The following is a 20,220-nucleotide window of genomic DNA, read 5'->3' on the forward strand; positions in this document are numbered from 1 at the left end:
GCTAACTCCAGGCTCCAATTATGGACAGAAGCAACCCAGCAGAGTTATGCATGATGTTTGTGCACGCAGACACAGAGAGAACTTGAGCAATGTGCGTATGCTGTGAGTGTGTCCTTGAGGGGTCAGCAAATGGGAATACGCTCCTGTGGTTGTATGCAGAGTTCAGCGGCCATGTTTGCAGGGGGACCTGGGAAGCACCCCCAAATATTTCCAACAGTCACCTTGGTGCGTGCAGTGCAAGTTCTGCAAAATTATTTCCAGTCTTAGCATCTCCATAATCTCATGTCCTTATTGCTTCCTGCACCAGCTAGGGTGGGATAGGATGCTGATGCAGGCTGAGGAGCAGGGAGGAGGAGGGGAAAGGGGAAGTCCCAAAGCGGGTACTCAGTGGGCCGGCCTCAGATCCTTCCCCATTTTGCCTCCTGTGGCCTTGACGCCCATTCTAAAAGGAGAGGAACAGAGAACACGGAGGGTAGGGGCTGCCTCCCAGCATTCTCTTCTTACCCATGTGTGTATTTGTATGCCCTTTCTCCTTCCAAAAGCAACGCAAGGCTGCGATTGAGCAGCTTGGCTCTCTGCCACAGAGCCCCTTGCCCTGGTTCCTGGCTCCTTAGAGCCATATATATTCCTTTGGATGTCCAGTTGTGTCTCTCACGTTGGGCTCCTTTTATTACAGCAGAAGAGATGAGTGAGGCCCAAACACCCAAACACGATGCTTTAATCAATCACAGAGCACTTAGCAGTCCTTCCTCTGGCTCCTCGGGAGGCTGATGGAGAGTGAGGGGCTGGCAGCCTCTTCCAGAGGTTAGAACCCCACTCACCAGCGGAGTGGTGCCTGCAGCAGCTCCAAGAGACGCTGCAGGCCTTGTTCCCTCTTGCCTCCCTCGTGCCCCACATGGGCTGGGGGCTCGGGCCTCCGCACAAAGGCGGCGTTTGTGGAGACCAGAGAGGGACAACCGACTGCACGGCGCTCCATCTGCTGCTGACCGGGGACTAGCACTAGCACTGCTGGTAGATGGAGCACAGATGTCTGGGTCCCTCCGCGCCCATAAATCCTCCGCGGCCCTGCCCGGAGGAAAATCCGGCCCAGCTCCAAAAGGGACCTGCATGCACTGCCGTGGAGTGAGGACGGCGAGCTCGCCTTCCGCCCCCCTTGGCCCGTCACCCCGGCGCAGCTGTACACGCCTGGCGGGCTCATTCTGGTCCAGCGTGCGCTGTGGAATGCCGTGTTCATCGCAGTGTGATTGAGCCCTGCCTCCTCTTTGAACGTGAACTTTCTTTTTTTTCTTTTTCTTTTTTTTCCATTATAAAAGTGTACGTTTGTTACGGAAAAATACAGAAAAGGAAAAAGAGAAAAGGACACATACAGCCTTTCACTCTAAAATAACGCCTGTTAGGATTTTAATCATTCTCTTTCAAGTGTCATTCCAGGTATAACTACATAATCTACACATCCTGAGACTAATTTGGGGTTACTCCCAGTCCATCCAGCCTTATCTTGGTGTGATCTGTTCACTTTTGGAGGAGACCTCCCACAAAGACAGTGGAGGACTGGTTTTTTGTGCATCTCTGTTGGTCTTGGCCTCACATATTTCCAAGCTGTGCGGTTGGGTACTGAAAGGTTCCTCTTTATCATTGTTACAGCCTCTTGGGGGAAATATACCTTTTATTAAAGTTAAATAATTCCATTTATTTCTTGTATTGCTCTGTGGTTTTTTTAACTTTAATTTTTTAATTTTTTATTTTTTTGCATTTTGCCTCGTTCATTCTTATTTTTTCTTTGTAAGTTTGCTGGATGAGAATTTTTTTATGGCTTAAGGGAAATATTATATCACAGTTATTCTTGGAAATATAGTCGTAATTTAATGGACTGTGCATATATTATTCCAGTGTAGATGTGATTTTTTTATATAACCAGTCTTCTATTAATGGATATTTAGGCTGTGAATATTTTTACATTATTACATAACTCTGTATAAAGAATGATTTTTGAAGGTGCTTGTTCTTTTTCTTTAAATACCTACATTCTGTTGTGCTTTCTTTTCTGGTTATGTAACACCATTAAAAAATAGAAAAATATAGAGAAGCACAGAAAACCGAGTAAAAATCCCTCATAATCCCATCTCCTGTCACCACAAAACTTCAGTTAACATGTTGGCATATACTCAGTCAATCTTTTCTTTTACTATATATTTGCATGTGTATTTTGTTAAACAAAATCATAATCATATTATAGCACTACTTTTAACTTGCTTTTGTCTTAACAGTATAAAATAATCTTATAGTATGAGAGTATATATCCAAGTTATTAAATATTTTTCACAAACTTGATTCTTACTGGGTATATATACTCTTTCATTAAAAGGCTATACCAGTTTATTTAATCATTCTTTTGTTATTAGATATTTCAGTTGTTTTCATTTTTCCACCATTATAAAATGCTTTAGACATCCTGATCACAAATCTTTACCCCACTCTGTAATAATATATCACCTTTGCAACAGATAAAAATATTTAAGATTTGAAAATCTTATATGATGAACCTATTAGAGAGGGGACACTTAGTGTAGTGGCCTTGGGACAGGGGTTGAAGGAGGGGCGGAGGGCTTGGGTTGGGCCTGGAACAGCTCAGAGGTGATGAGGATGGTGGGGAGAAAGGGCATGTCAGATCTGAGGAACAGCTGAGATAAGACTGGTGGCATCTTGCTTTGGGAAATAAGTAGGAGGAGAACCCAAGCATATTTGCTTGCTCTCCATGAGCTGGAAAGCATGATTTTCTTCTCCAAGGACCTCACACTTAGTCCCCTGGCCCAAGGTCACACACTTCCTATAACTGACCAAAGTCCTTGGTCCTACGTTATTTGGCAGGCACAGAAACAAGCTTGGTGTGTGTGTGTGTGTGTGTGTGTGTGTGTGGAGGAGCCAACCAGAAACCATACTGCCTTTCCATCTAGAAGGTAAAGGTATAGCTGAGAGGTGACCATGTCAAGGGGAACTCCTGACCGCCAATCTTTACTCCCCTACAGTAGTAGTTAAACCATTGGAATAGTTGATTATAATGGAAAACGTCAATTTTTACTTAGTATTAACAACTCGTTAGTGGAGCATTTTCTCATATGCTTTTTGGCCTTCTGCATGTCCACTTTAGAAAACTGTTCTATTTAGATCCTTTGCCCATTTTTTAAAATATGTATTTTATTAATTTTTTTTACAGAGAGGAAGAGATAGGGATAGAGAGTTAGAAACATCCATGAGAGAGAATCATTGATCAGCTGCCTCTTGCACATCCCCTACTGGGGATTTGCCTGCAACCAAGATATATGCCCTTGACCGGAATTGAACCTGGGACCTTTCAGTCCGCAGGCTGACGCTCTATCCACTGAGCCAAACCAGTTTTGGCTCCTTTGCCCATTTTAATTGGATTATTTATCTTCCTTATGTTAAGTTGTATGAGTTCCCTGTAAATGTTGGAGATTAAAACCTTATCAGAGATAACATTAGCAAATGTATTCTTTCATGCAGTGGGTTCTCTTGTTTTGTTGACAGTTCCTTTTGCCCTGCAGAAGCCTTTTATTGTGATGTAGAACCATTTGTTTATTTTCTCCTTAGTTCCCATTGTCCTAGGAGATGTATCCATAAACATGTTGCTACCAAAGATGTCTGAGATTTTGCTGCCAATGGTTCCTTCTCTTTTTACTATGTTTTTAATGTGCATTAATCTGAACCAGATTTTATTTATGTGGTTTTATGTTTACAGTGTTGCTGAACTCAGTGTTCACGGTCTTGCTGGTTTTGCCTACTGGTTTTGTTTTTTTCTTATTAATACCTCTTCATTCTGGAAAATCTGGAAAACAAATGTAAAACAGTATGAAGTTGGATATGAAAATCATCCCTAGTCTCTACCAACAACCATGGGGACACCAATTAACATTTTGTGTTTAAATAGGGATCTCCCTTCTCTTACTTAATTCTGCATGTGAGACCTTCCCATTATCAAGTTTTTCTAAAAAATAAGTGACTGTATAATGTTCCCTTTTACGGTTACACTGTAATTTATTCCATCCCTATTGTTGGTCATGCTAGGCTATTCCTTCAACACTGTACTGCCGAGGGGTTTTCTCCTTCTGTAAGTCATCCTCATGAAGGTCCCTCAAGGGTGCTATTTGTGTCCAAGTAGTTCCGAGATGCCTGCTGTTTGCTAATGAATGAAAACATATAAATAAACACTGATGGTGGCAGTGCAGATGGTGGAGTAGTAACGGTGATAGCTAACATCCATTTCCTACGGACCCTGTGCCAGCACTTGGCTAAGCCCTTGACATTTTCTTATCTAACCCTCACTACAACCTTGTGAGATACTATTAGCACAGCCCTTCCACCTATAAGGAAACCAAGACCCAAAGGGATTAACTTCCCCAAGGTCCCCCAGCTTCCGATCGGACTTGAAGCCAAGTCTGTTTGGCCTCAAAGCCTGTGTTCTTTACCTAACTCCATGTTGTGTGGCCAAAAGACCGGCTCAGACCCTATTCCAGCCCTTGCCTTGTTCCAGTCACTTCAGTCCTCTGGTGCTTGGATTTCTCTCTTTTTAAAAGAGAGCACAGCACCCGAACCTGGCCTGTGCCTCTCCCAGGATTAGCGTGAGGTTCGGATGTGCTGGAGGCCACACAGCAGGCAAGCGGTGTTTGTCAATTTAAGTTAAATGTTCTAATCAAGCCTTAGGTGAGACACTTCGCCACTGGGCTGTTGGAGAACCTTTTCTGATTCCAGCCGAAACCACTGAACCTTTTTGTCTTAGCCCATTGTAGTAGCGACATGGGAAAGTGTTTTCTTCCTATAGCACCTAGCTCCCAGGCCATTTAATAATAAACTATCTGTCACCACATAGCGATGGGAGGCGTCAAGAAGTTCCTGGCTGGAGCTCTTTTTTAGGAGCGTGTTGTCTTTGGCTGGAGAGACCTTCTATTTTTTGGAAAAGGTGAGGGAGCACGCTGCTGAACAGGCGGCGTTAGCAAACCCAATCTGTCCCATCGCGCCTCACCTGCTGGGCTTACATTTCCTCTGACACATGCCCCCGCCTGTCGGACAGTCCCCTATGCACCTGCAGCGCCTTTTCCACCACCAACTCGGCATAAACACGGGCACCCACTTCCTCCGTGTGCGTTATCTCTGCCCGCGATGGCCATGGCCGTTGTTATTGTAGCTGCTCGCAGTTAACGAGCTTCGGGGTTTTGGCTCCTTTGCTAGGCAGCTTTCCCTTGTGGAAACTCTTGCTTGTCCTGGAACGGTTTTCATTCCAGGCCCAGAACCCCACCACCATGCCAGGCGGGGGACCTCTGGATGTGTTTCTGTTTTGTATGCCATCGCTCCCAAGCCTGGGTCCCTCTTTCTGAAGTGAGCCCCTCCTGGTCCCCACAGACCCCTGTTTCTCACCCCGGGACAGCCAGCCGTGTGTAGCGGTGTGTAGGTTGTTGTAACAGGGGCGGGGCACTGCTGGCATCTAGCGATTGGCAGTAAGGGTCCTGCAGAACACCCTATTATCGCAAGACAGCCCCTCACCAGACAGAATTTCCTGGTCCAAATGCTAGTGGTGGCAAGGGTGAGAAATCGCCTGAAACTCCTCCGTTTGGGTACATGCACCCCACACCTGAGTCTCACCCTGGAGGAAGCAGGGTAGGCTGCTGGTTAAACATTGTGGGGAGGAGAGGTTGGACTGAAATAGACCAGACCTAGGTGTCATTCTGAGTTTAAACCATGGACCTGGGTTTAAGTTCTGGGGCACTCTTCATTCGCTGCGTGACCTAGAGCAAAGTGTCACCCTCTCTGAACCTCACGTTTCCCCGTGTGCAGAACAGGGTAGGATTCCTTACCCTGGGGTACAGCAGGGCTCTGCAGCTCCCCCCTCCCCCCCCAGTGCCCAGCACATACCACATGCCATGTTTTCAATAGGCACCCCCTCTGAGCCTCCGTTTCCTTATCATAAAGTGGGAATCAGTCCCCACCTTGCAGGGCGGTTGTGAGGACCGGAGAGAACTCACCACAAGTGCTGAGCGTGGGAGGCACGCAATGGCCCGTGTGTGACATACATGGTCCTTCCCCTTAGTTCCCAAGCCCAGCAGTCACCAAGGAAACACAGCAACAGAGCTCACCGGGCATGGCTCACTCATTTTTCTTCAAACTGCAGCAGGAGAAAATCTCCAACTCTCTGGGAGTTGTCAATACATACATGAAAATATGCCCCGATCTTACATTCAAAACATGTAACAGAAATGAAGGAGGTATGGTTGTTTTTCCTGTTAGGTTGATGATAATGTCCTGTTGCCAAGAGTCTGGAAAAGGTGTACTGTCATGTCATACACCTTTCTGGGACAGGCTGTTAGGAGGTCACCTTGGCAGTACATAGCAAATGTTAAAATGTTGATTTTCTTAAACAAGGACTTCATATACATAAAGGATGTTCACGGAGGCACTTTTTGCAGTAGCCAGATATGGGAAAGGATCTAAATATCCATTCATTGGAGTTAGTTTGCATCCATGTGGTCCACCCAGATATGGGTTACTAACTCGGCAGCCATTAAAAAAAAGAGTGAGCCCCAGCTAGGGAGCTGTGTTGATTGGAGCATTGTCCTGTACACCGAGCTGCAGGATCAGTTCCTGGTTGGGGCACATACCTAGATTGCAGGTTCCATGTTCCATTCCTGGTTGGGGTGCATTCAGGAGGCAACCGATTGATGTTTCTCTCACATTTCTCTCTCTCCCTCTCCCTCTCCCTCTCCCTCTCCCTCTCACCCTCTCCCTCTCCCTCTCCCTCTCGCCCTCGCCCTCGCCCTCTCCCATTTCCTCCTTTCCTCTCTCTCTAAAATCTCAGGTGAGGATTAAAGAAAAAACAAAGAATGAGTGACTTAGGGTGATGGAATGTTTGGAACCAGATAAAGATGACGGTTGCACAACATTGTGAATATACTAGAGGCCACTGAATTGCTCACTTGAAATTTTGTTCATTTTATGTTGTGTGAAGTTTCACCACGATAAATTCTTATTCTTATTACTATTTTTGGTAATCCTCACCCAAAGATATTTTTCCATTGATTATTTTAGAGAGCGGAAGGGAGGAAATGGAGGCAGGGGAGAAACGTCAAATGTGAGAGACACATCAATTGGTTGCCTTCTGCACAAGCCCCAACGAGGGCCACGGATCGAACCTGCAACCCCAGTAATCAAACCTGAGACCCTTCAGTGCCAGGTCCAGCACTGAACACACCCACTAGGACGGTAAATTATTATTTTAAGTCAGTCTTTTATACTAACATGGAAAGACATTGTTAAATGAAAAGAGAAAACTTTCTGTTTTCTGTGAATGTTAGCAATTGGGAAGAAGAGGTTTGACAAGATCTAGGACAAACTTAATAGCATTTACGTCTGTTAAGTGGATTTGAAAATAGAGGATTTGTACTTAATTCTTTTTTTTTTTACACATTTCTTTTTTAATTCTTTATTGAATAAAGTTTTACATATGTCTCCTTTGTCCCCATTGACCTCTCCCCGCCCACTCCCACCCCCCACACCCCCCCCCCCCCGCACATGCCCTAGCCCCCATGTACTTAATTTTATATACTTAGTAACGTAGGGAAATTTAAAGTTAGCATAAATTATTTTCAAACTGTTGGTGGGGAGGGGGATTTTGAAGTTGGTCGGGCACTAACAGGTGGGTGGTTGAGTCTCTCCAGTGAAAGTGGAAAATGTCTTTCATCCGAATCTGCCTTTTTGTGTGCCCTCTCGCTGCTCTTTAACTCTCCTTCCCCCCGGGCGGGGATCAGAACCACTAGCGGAGATGAGTGGGTTATTTGATGACTCACTTTGCTTGTTTTGACCTTTCCGTGCCTGTGGCTAATTGATTCTGCGTGCTGGGGATCTCAGCCTCAGTCTGCTCCTCTCTCAGAGGGCCTATTTTCAGATCACAGGATTCAGGAGATAACCATTAGGGAAGTTCGTTTTTGGAGCAAGTACGTTCTTGACCAGCCCGGGGCTGGTCCAGCAGCCGGGAGCTGGAGCTGGTTAACGAGCCCAGCAGCTCAGGGCTGCCAGGCCAGCCTCAGGAGCTGTGTTGCTACTTGCAGGCAGAGCTGGCTTCCTGCTGGTAACGACCTGAGGCCCCTTGGAAATTTCTTTTCACATTTTTCACTTACTCATTTTTCTTGAATTATAAAAATGTGTGAACTAGAATAAAAATTACCAAAAATTTTAAAAAATGTGTAAACTAGGATAAAAATTACCAATATTAAAAAAAATAGCTTTGTGGCATCCTCTTTGCTCATATGCATTTTTATGATCATAAACTGTTCATATACTGATTTAAAAATTTTTTTTTATTGATTTCAGAGATGAAGGGAGAGAGATAGAAACATCAATGATGAGAGAGGATCATTGATCAGCTGCCTCTACACACCCCACACTGGGGATCAAGCCCACAACCCAGGCATGTGCCCTGACCATGAATTGAACTGTGACCTCTTTGTTCTTAGGTCAACACTCAACCATACCAACCGGGCTCATCTACTGATTTAATCTTGTTTTTGCATAGAAGGGATTTTCAGCTGTTAAAGTTGTCCAGTAAATTAGCTCAGAATTGTCTTAATGACTACATAATATTCCATTAAGCAGATGAGTTATACTTGATTTAGCAATGTCCTCATGTGAATAGTTAGTTGTCTTAAAAATTTCTTTTGTAGCCCTAACCAGTTTGGCTCAGTAGATAGAGTCGGCCTGTGGACTCAAGGGTGCCGGGTTCGATTCTGGTCAAAGGCATGTACATTGGTTGCAGGCACATCCCCAGTAGGGGGTGTGCAGGAGGCAGCTGATTGATGTTTCTCTCTCATCAATGTTTCTAGCTCTCTCCCTCTCCCTTCCTCTCTGTAAAAAAAAAAAAATCAATAAAATATATTTTTTTAAATGTCTTTTGTAAGTTTTGTTGAATCTCAAAATATTTGGAAGCCATCTCATAATATTTTCATGAGGATGACACATATGTCACATATAAAATCAGTTCTTGCCCTCAGTAAATCTATAATTCAGAGCAGGTGACCACTAAGTATAATAAAATGTGATTGTTACTGTTTGGCAACATGTCCAAATTGCTCTAGGAGAGCATGGGAGAACATTGGTAAAGCCTTCCTAGAGGAGATGTCTAAAGACAGTCAGGAATTAACTAGGTAAGAAATGGAAGAAAAGCTTTCTAGAAAGAAAAGACTTCTTTTTAAAAAATATATTTTATTGATTTTTTACAGAGAGGAAGGGCAAGATATAGAGAGCTAGAAACATCAATGAGAGAGAGACATCGACCAGCTGCCTCCTGCACACCCCCCACCGGGGATGTGCCCGTAACCAAGGTACATGCCCTTGACCGGAATTGAATCAGGGACCCTTCAATCAGCAGTTCGACGCTCCGTCCACTGAGCCAAACCAGTTTCGGCAGAAAAGACTTCTTGAAAGAAGCACCGAAGATGGCAAAGCATAGTGCATGTAGGGAATGGCAGATAGTCTACTAGGGCTAGAGATGCCATAGTAGGGCTAGAGAATGGGTGAGTTGCAGGAAGTGATACTGTATACATGTATGCTCTGGTCAGATATAGGAGGCATTCTGCACCACACTGAAGAGTTGGGAATTTATACTGAAGGCCATAGATAGGTGGCCACAGCCACGGCAGGGAGCCCTAGCTAAGTAAGAATGTGGGTGTTTTGTTGTTGGTGGTTGTTTGTTTGTTTTTTAATTTTTTTATTTTATTGATTTCAGAGATGAAGGGAGAGGGGGAAAGAGAAAGAGAGAAGCATCAATGATGAGAGAATCCTTGGTCAGCTACTTCTTCACACCCCCTGTTGGGGATCGAACTTGTAATTTGGGCGTGTGCCCTGACCAGGAACCAAATCGTGACCACCTCCTGGTTCATAGATCAATGCTCAACCATGAGCCACGCTGGCCAGGCAAGAATGTGGTTTTGAGCATAGCAACACTTAACTGCTTTAGCAAACTTTCTAATAATGTTTTGGAATTTAGGCTGAAGGCTGAATACGATGCTTCTTGATCATTTGTATTTGTCAAGAGAAAGCACTGTGGTAGCATGTTCCAGCTGAAAGGGTGCACTCTGGGTGGTTAGACTGGGACTTCTTTGGAAAATAACTCGGGGACAGGCATCATTTGCTTGATACTTAGTATGTGCATTAGTTGGTACTTTTAAGTTGACAGAACCTTCACTGAGATGAATGCAAACAGAAAGGAGGATGTATTAAGCTCCTTAGTCTAAGACTGGCTCTTCTTGGCTTCAAGTACAGTGGGATCCGGGTACTTTCACCCTGTGGATAAAACTTGTTCCCTCCTCCACGCCCTCCATTGGTGTGTCTCTCCATCCTTCATTCTGTGCCCCTTTATTCCTCCCTATATCAGACCGACTCTTCTCTGTGACCAGAGAGCATAGCTGCAAAAAAAAACTTCTGCTTATGTTAACTCTTGGAGCTCATCATCCCAAAAGAATAGAGTCTTTCGCGCTTTCTCCCATGACTCATGAAATGTCAGGGACTCACAGGCCCCTTCCAGAACCAGGGGGAGCACTCTGACTGGTCAGGTCTGGGGGAGCCCCCCCACAGTAAGTCAGATAGAATAGCAAGGAGAGTGGGATTCTGTTCCCAGGAGGAGGAGAGAGAGTAGGAGTAGAATTCTTTTAAGGACATCTACTACTGTTAATTGCTGTTCTTCTGAAGAGTGGAAATGTTTAATGGGAAAAAAGCAGACCCGTCGCTTGTCCGAGAGCAGCCTTGGTGTGTTCTTGTGTTTATCCACATCGTGGATACTCCCCGCACATGTGGGAGAGTGGCCCCTTGCCCAGTTCTCCTGAGCACGTAGGCTCAAGACAATGCCCTCCTTCCCAAAAGGCCTCTGGCAGTGTCCCCTCTTTCTTGCAGATGTCTGATTTGTGTTCTGTCAGGGACAGGAAGCTGCTCAAGTGATCCGCCCCATCCTACTGCCCCATGACGGTTTGTTTTTCTTATCGTTCAGCGTTCCATCAGCTTCCGCAGCGAGAGCCGTCCCGACATCCTCGCCCCCCGGCCCTGGTCCCGAAATGCCGCCCCCTCGAGCACCAAGCGGCGAGACAGCAAGCTGTGGAGTGAGACCTTCGACGTGTGCGTCAATCAGATGCTCACATCCAAGGAGATCAAACGTCAGGAGGTAGGCTTGGGGCCCGCGGAGCTGGCCCTGTGCCTGGCAGCAGGTGCACAGCAGGTCCACCCCCCTCCTTCAAATCAGTTCTCCTTGGCATCTGTAGAAGGAGGACAGATGGGGGTGTCAGATCTTTTAAGGAACCGAGAAACCAGCATTCAGCTGGGTGGGTGTGGCCCCCACTGGAAAAAGAAACTGATGTGAGCATCTGAGATTACAAAGAAGGTGAATGGGGACATGTCTATTTTGGATCCTAGAATGATTATTGGAAAGCAATCATAATCATTTAGTAACATTTTGATAGCAACTTCTGTAATATTTTAAAATATTCAGTTAATGAAACTTTGAGTGATTCAGTGTTGTGGAAAACTTTTCTAGGGAATGCAGTTAATTTCGTTTCCTTATAAGTTTTCTGTATCAATAGCCCTAAATGGCTATGATCATATTACCCTTTATGGAGAGTTCATCCCGAACCAGGCTGTGCTATAAACACTTCAAACGTGCATCATCTCGTGAAATCCTTAGAATTTCTGTTTCTGAGGCAAACTTGACCTTGGAAAAGGGAGTACTTGAAAACTTTCTAGGTTTTTGACTCAGCAATTCTTTTCTAGGGATCTGTCTGCCAGGCACACTTATGCACAGATGAAAAGATGTATGTGTGAGCTTATTCATCACAGTAATGTTTAGAACAGTGTCAGAAACAGCCTGAACACCTATTGCCAGGGACTGGTTAAATAGTGAATGTCCATACATGGGATTCTGTGTAGCTGTAGAAACCCACAAACAGTGCTGATGTGTATGAATGGCTATATGGAGAAAGCAAAGCACAAAATAGGGTGAAGGGTATGCTACTATTTATGTGAAAGAAGAAGGAAGGGAAAATGAATGTATGTGTGTTTATGTTATTTTTTTTAAAACCATAGAACATAACCCACACCTGTAACCTATATATTCGTGTTGATCAATGTCACCCCAATCAATTTAATTAATAAATAATTTTTTTAAAATATATTTTATTGACTTTTTACAGAGAGGAAGAGAAAGGGATAGAAGAGCTAGAAACATCGATGAGAGAGAATCATCGATCAGCTGCCTCTTTTTTTTTTTTATCAGCTGCCTCTTGCACACCCCCCACTGGGGATGTGCCTGCAACCAAGGTACATGCCCTTGACCGGAATCGAACCCGGGACCTTTCAGTCCGCAGACCGACGCTCTATCCACTGAGCCAAACCAGTTTTGGCATAAATAATTTTTTTTAATTTAAAAACAGACAATACAGCATTTCTGGAAGCAAGGATCACAAGGAACTGGTAATATTGTTGCCTCTTTGGAGGAGAACTGGGCAGTTGGGAGGAGTTGAGAGGGAAAAGTTTTCAGCACGTATAAATGTGTGCACTAACTTTTGAACCTAGTCAATATATTATCTATTTTAAAATAAGTAAATAAAGCATTCATTTGCACTTAAAAAGTCCTCTGAGGAATATGGCAAGATCTTAATGATGTTTAAGGAGATAATATGGGAAATCAAAAATTTTTTTCTTTTATACTTTCCTGTGTTTTCCAAGTGTTCCTGGTGTGCATGTATTACGTGTACAGCCTGTCAGGTTCTGCAGGTGAGGAAATTAGCAAGTTACAGTGGGGCACCAGAAAACTGCAGGGCCAGCTCCCGAACCCAGGCCCTGTCCCGTTCCAAAGCCCTCGGTCTTCGCGGTGACACTGTGGTGCCCCCACAGAGAACTGTCTGTGGCCTATGCCCCTGTGGAGTCCTGTGATTTTCCTCCTCCGGGGTCACACTGGGTCAGACAGTCAGGCTGCGTACATGAGCTCTGGAAAAACAGGCGTGCCAGGTGAGGAAGGCCCAAGTAAAGGCGAGCGAAGGGTGCCGTGCCAGCGCACTTCCTGGTTCTGTGGTTCCAGAAGATGCCACCATTCGGGGAAGCTGAAAAGGCCGGGTACCGGACTTCTCTGTACTATTTGCTTAACTTCACATGTGAGTCTCTATTTCGAAATAAAAGATTAAACAAAATAGAGTAGCAGGAGGGCATGGCGTCAAGGCCTCCCTGGGCCTCGGAGGGACACCGTGTCCTGGCCCCCGGCGCGTGTCCAGCTCCACCAACCCCAGGGCTGGAGGGGTCCCCCACCCTGCTCCCTTCTGCCCTGCCGGCTGAAGGAGATGCAGGCGTCCCCGAGCTAGCCCCACACACGTGCGGTCTTTTCATAACGTAATGTTTGCCACCGCTTAGACTCCCAGAGGAGAGTGGAAGGGCGTTCTGCACACCATAGCTTTTAAATCGTGATGGCCTAATAGAGCCAATTAGACCTGGTCCCTTGACGCACTCTTGCACACGGCCGGCTCCTGTAATTTTATTTATTGTACCGTGTAGGGCTGCAAAGTAATTGAGAATGAATTAACTTCACCAGACATTTAGAGCGATAAAATATTAGACTCTTCCTATAATTCCAGCCTCAGGACAAGTAGCCGATAAGAAAAGCTTTCCGTTGAGATGCACCTCATGTTGAGCAGAAGCAAGACAAATGGTGATGTCTCAGTTAATAATGCTGCCACATCCACCGCCGAGAGCAGGCCCCGAGTCCTTCACTCTGATTGCCACTCACCACAAACTCATATCCATCCATGGTTCAATCTGTAACGATTTCACCTAAAATAGTTCCCTCTTGTTGGGCTGCATCAGAGTTCCACAGCATGAAAGACGACTTGTTGGATTGGACACCTATGGTGGAGTCCCTTTATCCCACAAACAGATAAGCACATTATTCAGAAGTTTTCCTTGGTAGGTTCTGGCCACGCAATCCATTTGCTGCAGGTCAATCTGACTTTTTAAGAATCCTTTAAAGCCGAAACAGGTTTGGCTCAGTGGATAGAGCATCGGCCTGCGGACTGGAAGGTTCCGGGTTTGATTCCGGTCAAGGGCACGTACCTTAGTTGCGGGCACATCCCCAGGGGGTGTGTGTGCAAGAGGCAGCTGGTTGATGACTCTCTCCCATTGACGTTTCTAACTCTCTTATCTCTCTTAATTCCTCTCTGTGTGAAATCAATAAAATATATATATTTTTTTAAAATCAGAATCCTTTAAAAATTACTTAAGAAATGAGTAGATTTGGATCTTTGAGCGCTGGAGCCAGCTCTGTTTGAATTTGGTCTCATAAGTGAGCTACTTCAGTGGATGTGTTTTATCTTCCCTCGCAGGCAATCTTTGAGCTCTCCCAAGGAGAAGAAGACTTGATAGAGGACTTGAAATTGGCAAAAAAGGTAAATTTAAATCCAGTGGTCGTGTCCCTCTAACTTCACAATTCTAAGGTTGTCTTTCCGAGCACTCCGTGTATGACTAAGGTCATCCAGAACTGAGAAGAACCTGCACACGCCAAGCAGTGAGGCAAAGGGCTCAAAACAAGAAGGCCCTCTGGACCTTTAAGGGTTCTCTTCTGCATGCCTCCAGTGCACCTCAAAGGGTACTTCCGTTTAATCAGAAAATTGGTGGAGGCCTGGCTGTACCTATGTTTTGTGGTCCTAGAAGCTGTACATGCAGGGCCTCCTTATCTACAGGAGAGAAAGGGTAGATGGGCTGAAACTGGAATTGTGTGTAAGGAATAGTCATTGGAATCTCATAAGTGGATAATATGGTTAAGTGAGTCACTTGTGTACTAACATGTAAGTTAGGATCTTTTATACGGAAATTTGTTTTTTAATCACATGGTGTGAGGGAAGATGGATGAAATGAAGCCCATGTCTTGTAGCCAATGTAGTCTTTTTCTTTCTTTTTCTTTTTTTTTTTTTTAATCCTCACCTGAGGATATGTTTCCCATTGATTTTTTAGAGAAAAAGGAAGGGTGGGAGAAAGAGGGAGAGAGAAATAGTAATGTGAAAGAGACACATCAATTGGTTGCCTTCTGCACCTGCCTAGACTAGGGCTGGGAATCAGACCTGCAACCCAGGTATGTGCCCTTGACTGGGAACCGAATCCCGGACCCTTCTGTGCATGAGCCAATGCTCTAACCACTTAACCACACCCGTCTGGGCTTGAACTATTTTTTAAACATATGTTTAACTTGCTGTGTGTTTTATCTTCCCAGATAACCTTATAAATCTTGAAAGCAGGGACTGTGCCATTCTATTACAGTACCCTGGAAATAATTGGGTGTTCTTGTGGGTTAATTATCATTGATAAGGGGTGGTCATAATGTTAATTTTTAAAACATACAAATCAAATCTGCTTTATAATTAGGATTTGTGCCCTTTCCTAGATGTATGATACAGGAATTTTTTAAAAAATCTACTTTGGTTTATTAACAACCACAAAAGACTTAAGGCAATGCTGGACTCCCATCTGCTCCAGCCACACCCATCTGCTGTTTCTGCAGTATCATGGGAGAACTTGCTGGGGAGAGCCAAACATTCTGTCATTCCCAGGGCCTCTCAGAAGCCATTTACATGAACAACTTACTTCCTCTGAGTTTCAATGTCCGCTTCCATCTCTTGTGGTTCTCACGCAGGCCTATCACGACCCCATGCTGAAGCTCTCCATAATGACAGAGCAGGAGTTGAATCAGATTTTTGGAACACTGGACTCCCTGATTCCTCTTCACGAAGGTATAATTTCATTCCCAGGATGAGTTGTGACTTGTAGCCTTAATTGAGCTGCCTTATACAAGTCATGATTATGTAATAATATGAGTAACTCAGAACCTACCTCCAGCCTCCTTCGTATTTGAGTGCCTAACGACATGAGCGTTCTGTTTGTTTACCAGAGCTCCTCCGTCAGCTTCGAGATGTCCGGAAGCCTGATGGCTCAACTGAACACGTCGGTGCCATCCTCGTGGGCTGGGTAAGAAAAGTTCTCTGGTCTTGATTGAAGATAAATGTCAATCATTGAAATGGAGTTTCATATTAGCTAGACTTTTCTTCTTATTAGCAAACACTGATTTCACATCAGAAACGAACAAAACAGCAAATCCCTTGTAAAATTTATCATAGTTAGGCTGTATCTCTTCCAAGCAAGGATTTTTTTTTCTTATTACACATTTATTGCATTTAAAGATAACATGCCCTTATTTCCAGTAAAATAAAGTAACATTAGTTAATGTTCTATTCAGGCTAATTATAATTATTACCAATTCTGTTCCAGTACAAATTTAGGGGCATATTCCTATCCATCATGATTAAAACAAAACAAAACAAAACAAAAAAACACTTTTAAATATATTTTTAAAATATATGTTTTTATTGATTTATTTTTTTAATAGAGAAAGGACGGGAGAAAGAGAGAGAAACATTGATGTGAGAGAGAAACATCCATCCGTTGTCTCCTGTAAGCACTGATCAGGGATTGAACCAGAAACCAGGGTAGGTGCCCTGACGGAGAATCGAACCTGTGACCTTTTGGTTCATGGGTTTAAGCTCAACCACTGAGCCACACTGGCCAGGGCCTTAGAAAAGCTTTTATTCAAGCTGTCAAAAACCTCTTTTAGCCAAATGTAGTTTCATAAACAAGGTGATGACTAAATGTTGTTGTTGTTTAGCATATATCTGATTCTAAGAGACTTCATAGGAAAGCTGGCTAGAATGCTGACCTTCATCTCAATACTGTATAACCCTTTCCTTTCTGAATTGAAGAGATCAGCTGTGACCTTAGAACAGGGCTTCCAAATTCATGGTCCTGGGCTGAATGTGTGTTTTATTGGGTCCATAAGGTGGTTGTTCATTTATTTATCTTGGACAAGGCATGTACTCTCATGTCACAGTCCCCATCACTCCTATGGCATGCTTCTGTTTCCGTCTGTGGATGCTTGAGTGTTCTACCCCAGCCCCAGGGGTTTTCCATTTGTTCTGAACCAGGTGGTGAACGCAGAGTGCTCTGATGACTCCTTCCAGACAGGCTTAGGTCTCTCATCCTTCTGATCCACACAATGATCTAGAACAGGGATGTGGAACCTTTTTCTGCCGAGGGCCATTTGGATATTTATAGCAACATTTGCAGGCCGTACAAAATTACCAACTTAAAAATTAGCCTGCTCTATTTGGTCAATATTTAATTAACTCACCCCAAATATTTAATTAAATCATTTTGGCCAGACCCATGGTCGGCAAATTGCAGCTTGCGAGCTACATGGGGCTCTTTGGCCCCTTGAGTGCGGCTCTTTCACAAAATACCACACCCTGGGTGAGTCTATTTTGAAGAAGTGGTGTTAGAAGTTTAAGTTTAAAAATTTGGCTCTCAAAAGAAATTTCAATGTTGTGCTGTTGATATTTGGCTCTGTTGACTAATGAGTTTGCCGACCCCTGGGCCAGACCAAATGATTTCGAGAGCCTATAATGAGTTTGCCACTCCTGATCTAGAAAATAGGCAGACACTGCCACAACAGCAAGTATTGGGGTCGTACACTGTTTGGAGAATGTTGTGAAGGTTATAAATTCTACTCTCCCCATGTGAGTTCTCTTTATGCAGTTCCATTTGCATTTGTCTTTTAGCCTTCCTAAAACCTGCTGGTTCCTAAGTTTTGACATTGACCTCTTCTATTAACTTACGCTTCTCGATTATTATTGCCTTGCTTCAGAAACTTGGAGGGTTTCATGACTTAGCTACTGTTAGTTCGGGAGTCAATTTTAGCAGTAAGGCTGAAATATCCCAGGGGCATCTGAAAGGCAAGCAATGTTCTCATATGAATAATTTAGAAAATGTGCTTGAATATTTCAGGAGAGGTCATTCGTCTTATATTTTTGACTTTCACTTTTTTATTATACGCTGTGGAAGATGTTTTAACTTCTTCAGCTCCAAAGAAATTTCTCTAAAGAGAGCCAGACAGCGGGAGACAGAGAAGGCGCAATGAGAAGAGAGGGTGTGCTCCCTGTGCTTACACTTCTGAGTCTGCGGGCCGCTTTGATGGGAGCTGGGGGGCCAGGGAGACCCCACTCCAGAATCAGCGTGGTGACTGCTGTTTCTGATGAGATGGCAACATGGAGCTGCATGGTTTCCATAGACACCAACATACAACTTGTCAGTTTATGTCAGAAGCAAAAGTACAGGCATTTGCCTTGTTATTATTATTTTTTTTTTTTCTGAAAGAAATATTTGTCACTTTTATTAGAAAATCGGTTTGCTCTAGGGATAGCTGTTACAGTCCTTTCGACCCATGGCTGGCTGAATCCTTCAGACATCCAGTGGGACTTGCAGCTGGAGGAGCATCCTGAAATTAAACAACTGGCCCCTTGTGACCAGACCTTGTAGAAATGGTCCTTGTTTATCAGGCCGACGAGCTGTTAAAGGTTTCCCTCTTTTAACTGCAGATGTGTCCGTGCGAGTGGGAACTGTAAACCAAAGGATCCATCTGTCTGACTTCTGGTCTTTTTAACAGAACAAAATAAACATCTTAGTGGACTTTGAATGAGAAAAGTCAGAGCCCATTTGACCCATGAAAAATTGATTTATTCCCCCCAAAAGAAAAAAAGGGGGCGGGGACCCTTTTAAACAAGTGAGCCTGCCAAGTGGGTTAGCCCTGACCAGTCCTTTTGACCTTTGAATGAATCGATGACTTTTACTTTGAAGGCCTTCCAGGAGTGGTGGATTGTGTTATTTTTTTCAGGGAACCTCCCTGGGTACTGAGGATCAGTCTCCTTGTGGGGTCAGCCTGCTCTCATCAGCCTCCCCATCAAAAAGAAAAAACTTCCCAAGTGACTTACCTTCACACTAACACTCTTTTCAGTAATAAAATAATTTATATATAAGCTCTCCCAGGCACAAGTTCTCATGTTAATTGGGTTCTGATTCCATTTTAATTCCAAGGAGAGAGGCAGGGCACATGAAAGCAAAAATATAGATTTGTTCTGTGCCACTTTTCACACTGTTAGGGAGACAGAAGGAATTTCTTAAAAAGTGAGAGTTTTCCCTCGTGAATTCTTTCTTAATCGTCCGTTTAAAGAGATGGTAGGTTCAGAGCTTTACAGGTGGGATGGGGAGAGAACACACTCAGACTGGTTTTGTCTCCAGCTGAGCTAATGTAGTCTTGCTTCTCTAAACCACAGATTCTTCCATAAAAATATGCCAGGGATAAATAATAATAATAGCTGGCACTTACTGACTCTTAACCAGGAGCCACGCTCGTGCTACACTTTTTATCTGCTTATTTCACTAAAGGAGAGGAGGACATGAGTCTGTGCATTTTGTAGATGGAGAAGCTGAGGCTCAGAAGGGTCACCTGACTAGTCACAGCCCGAGTTAAGGCTTGAAATGATTCTCCCCGATCCCAGTCTGTCCTCTTCACCACTGTGTTGTCTGTCACCGCTCACATTTCACATAGGTGCACGTGCATGTAATTGGAAACTGAGATGTGTACATTCTTCACCTCCTATCTAGCTGTAGATCACTTGTGGCCTCTTCTAGTCAGGGAACTGCGCCAGAGCGCCTCGCAGGTCATGCCCAGGAAATGAGCACCCTGTCAGGTGTGAACACAGGACCAGAGCCCAATTTGGTTGCCGTGGCAGCGGGGGCGGCAGGATCACAGAGAGTAATGGCTCATTGGGCAGTGAGCAGCGGTGTCTTTGGGGCCTCCTCACTGGTTTACATCCGATGGTTACTGCTGATACAATGACCACATCAGGCATTTCCAAGTCTCTTTAAAAGGCGAGGAAGTGGAAATGAAATTGAGAGGGCCTGAGGCTCCTTTTAATTAACTCTGAAGATCTAAATTACAACCCACAAACCATATCTGCTGTGTGTGTGTGTGTGTGTGTGTGTGTGTGTGTTATCATCACCTTCACATAGAAGATTAAGGAAAGAATTTCTGTAACTCTTAACACAAATAGAGGTTTTTCAAAACATATAAGAAAGATAAATGTTTCCAAGGAATATCAAACTCAACAATGAACTTTTTAAACATTGCTTCCTTGGTATCTTTTTTTGTTTTCAGTCTCTGAGAAAATAATTTCAGTAAGAGTGGTAAAAGAAGCAGCAAAATATTTAAACTTTGACCTATGGTTCAGATGCTGCCGCAACTTATTT

General features: G+C 44.1%; 1 protein-coding gene across 10 annotated transcripts in view; it reads left to right on the top strand.

The window, feature by feature from the left end:
- Positions 1–20,220, top strand: part of ARHGEF3 (Rho guanine nucleotide exchange factor 3) — a 250,794-nt gene that overhangs the window by 216,108 nt on the left and 14,466 nt on the right. For 6 of the 10 annotated variants that reach the window (XM_045579038.1, XM_036430790.2, XM_036430795.1 and 3 more), the window contains 4 exons: positions 11,045–11,215; positions 14,415–14,477; positions 15,719–15,815; positions 15,974–16,050. In XM_045579038.1, coding sequence (XP_045434994.1) covers positions 11,045–11,215; positions 14,415–14,477; positions 15,719–15,815; positions 15,974–16,050 — 408 coding nt within the window. Of the gene's footprint in view, positions 1–11,041; positions 11,216–14,414; positions 14,478–15,718; positions 15,816–15,973; positions 16,051–20,220 lie in introns of all 10 variants that reach the window. The other 4 variants (XM_036430792.2, XM_036430794.2, XM_036430791.1 and 1 more) reach the window with 1 other exon arrangement.

This window comes from Pipistrellus kuhlii, unplaced genomic scaffold, assembly GCF_014108245.1.
Source record: "Pipistrellus kuhlii isolate mPipKuh1 unplaced genomic scaffold, mPipKuh1.p scaffold_m20_p_11, whole genome shotgun sequence".
NCBI classification, from domain to species: Eukaryota; Metazoa; Chordata; class Mammalia; order Chiroptera; family Vespertilionidae; genus Pipistrellus; species Pipistrellus kuhlii.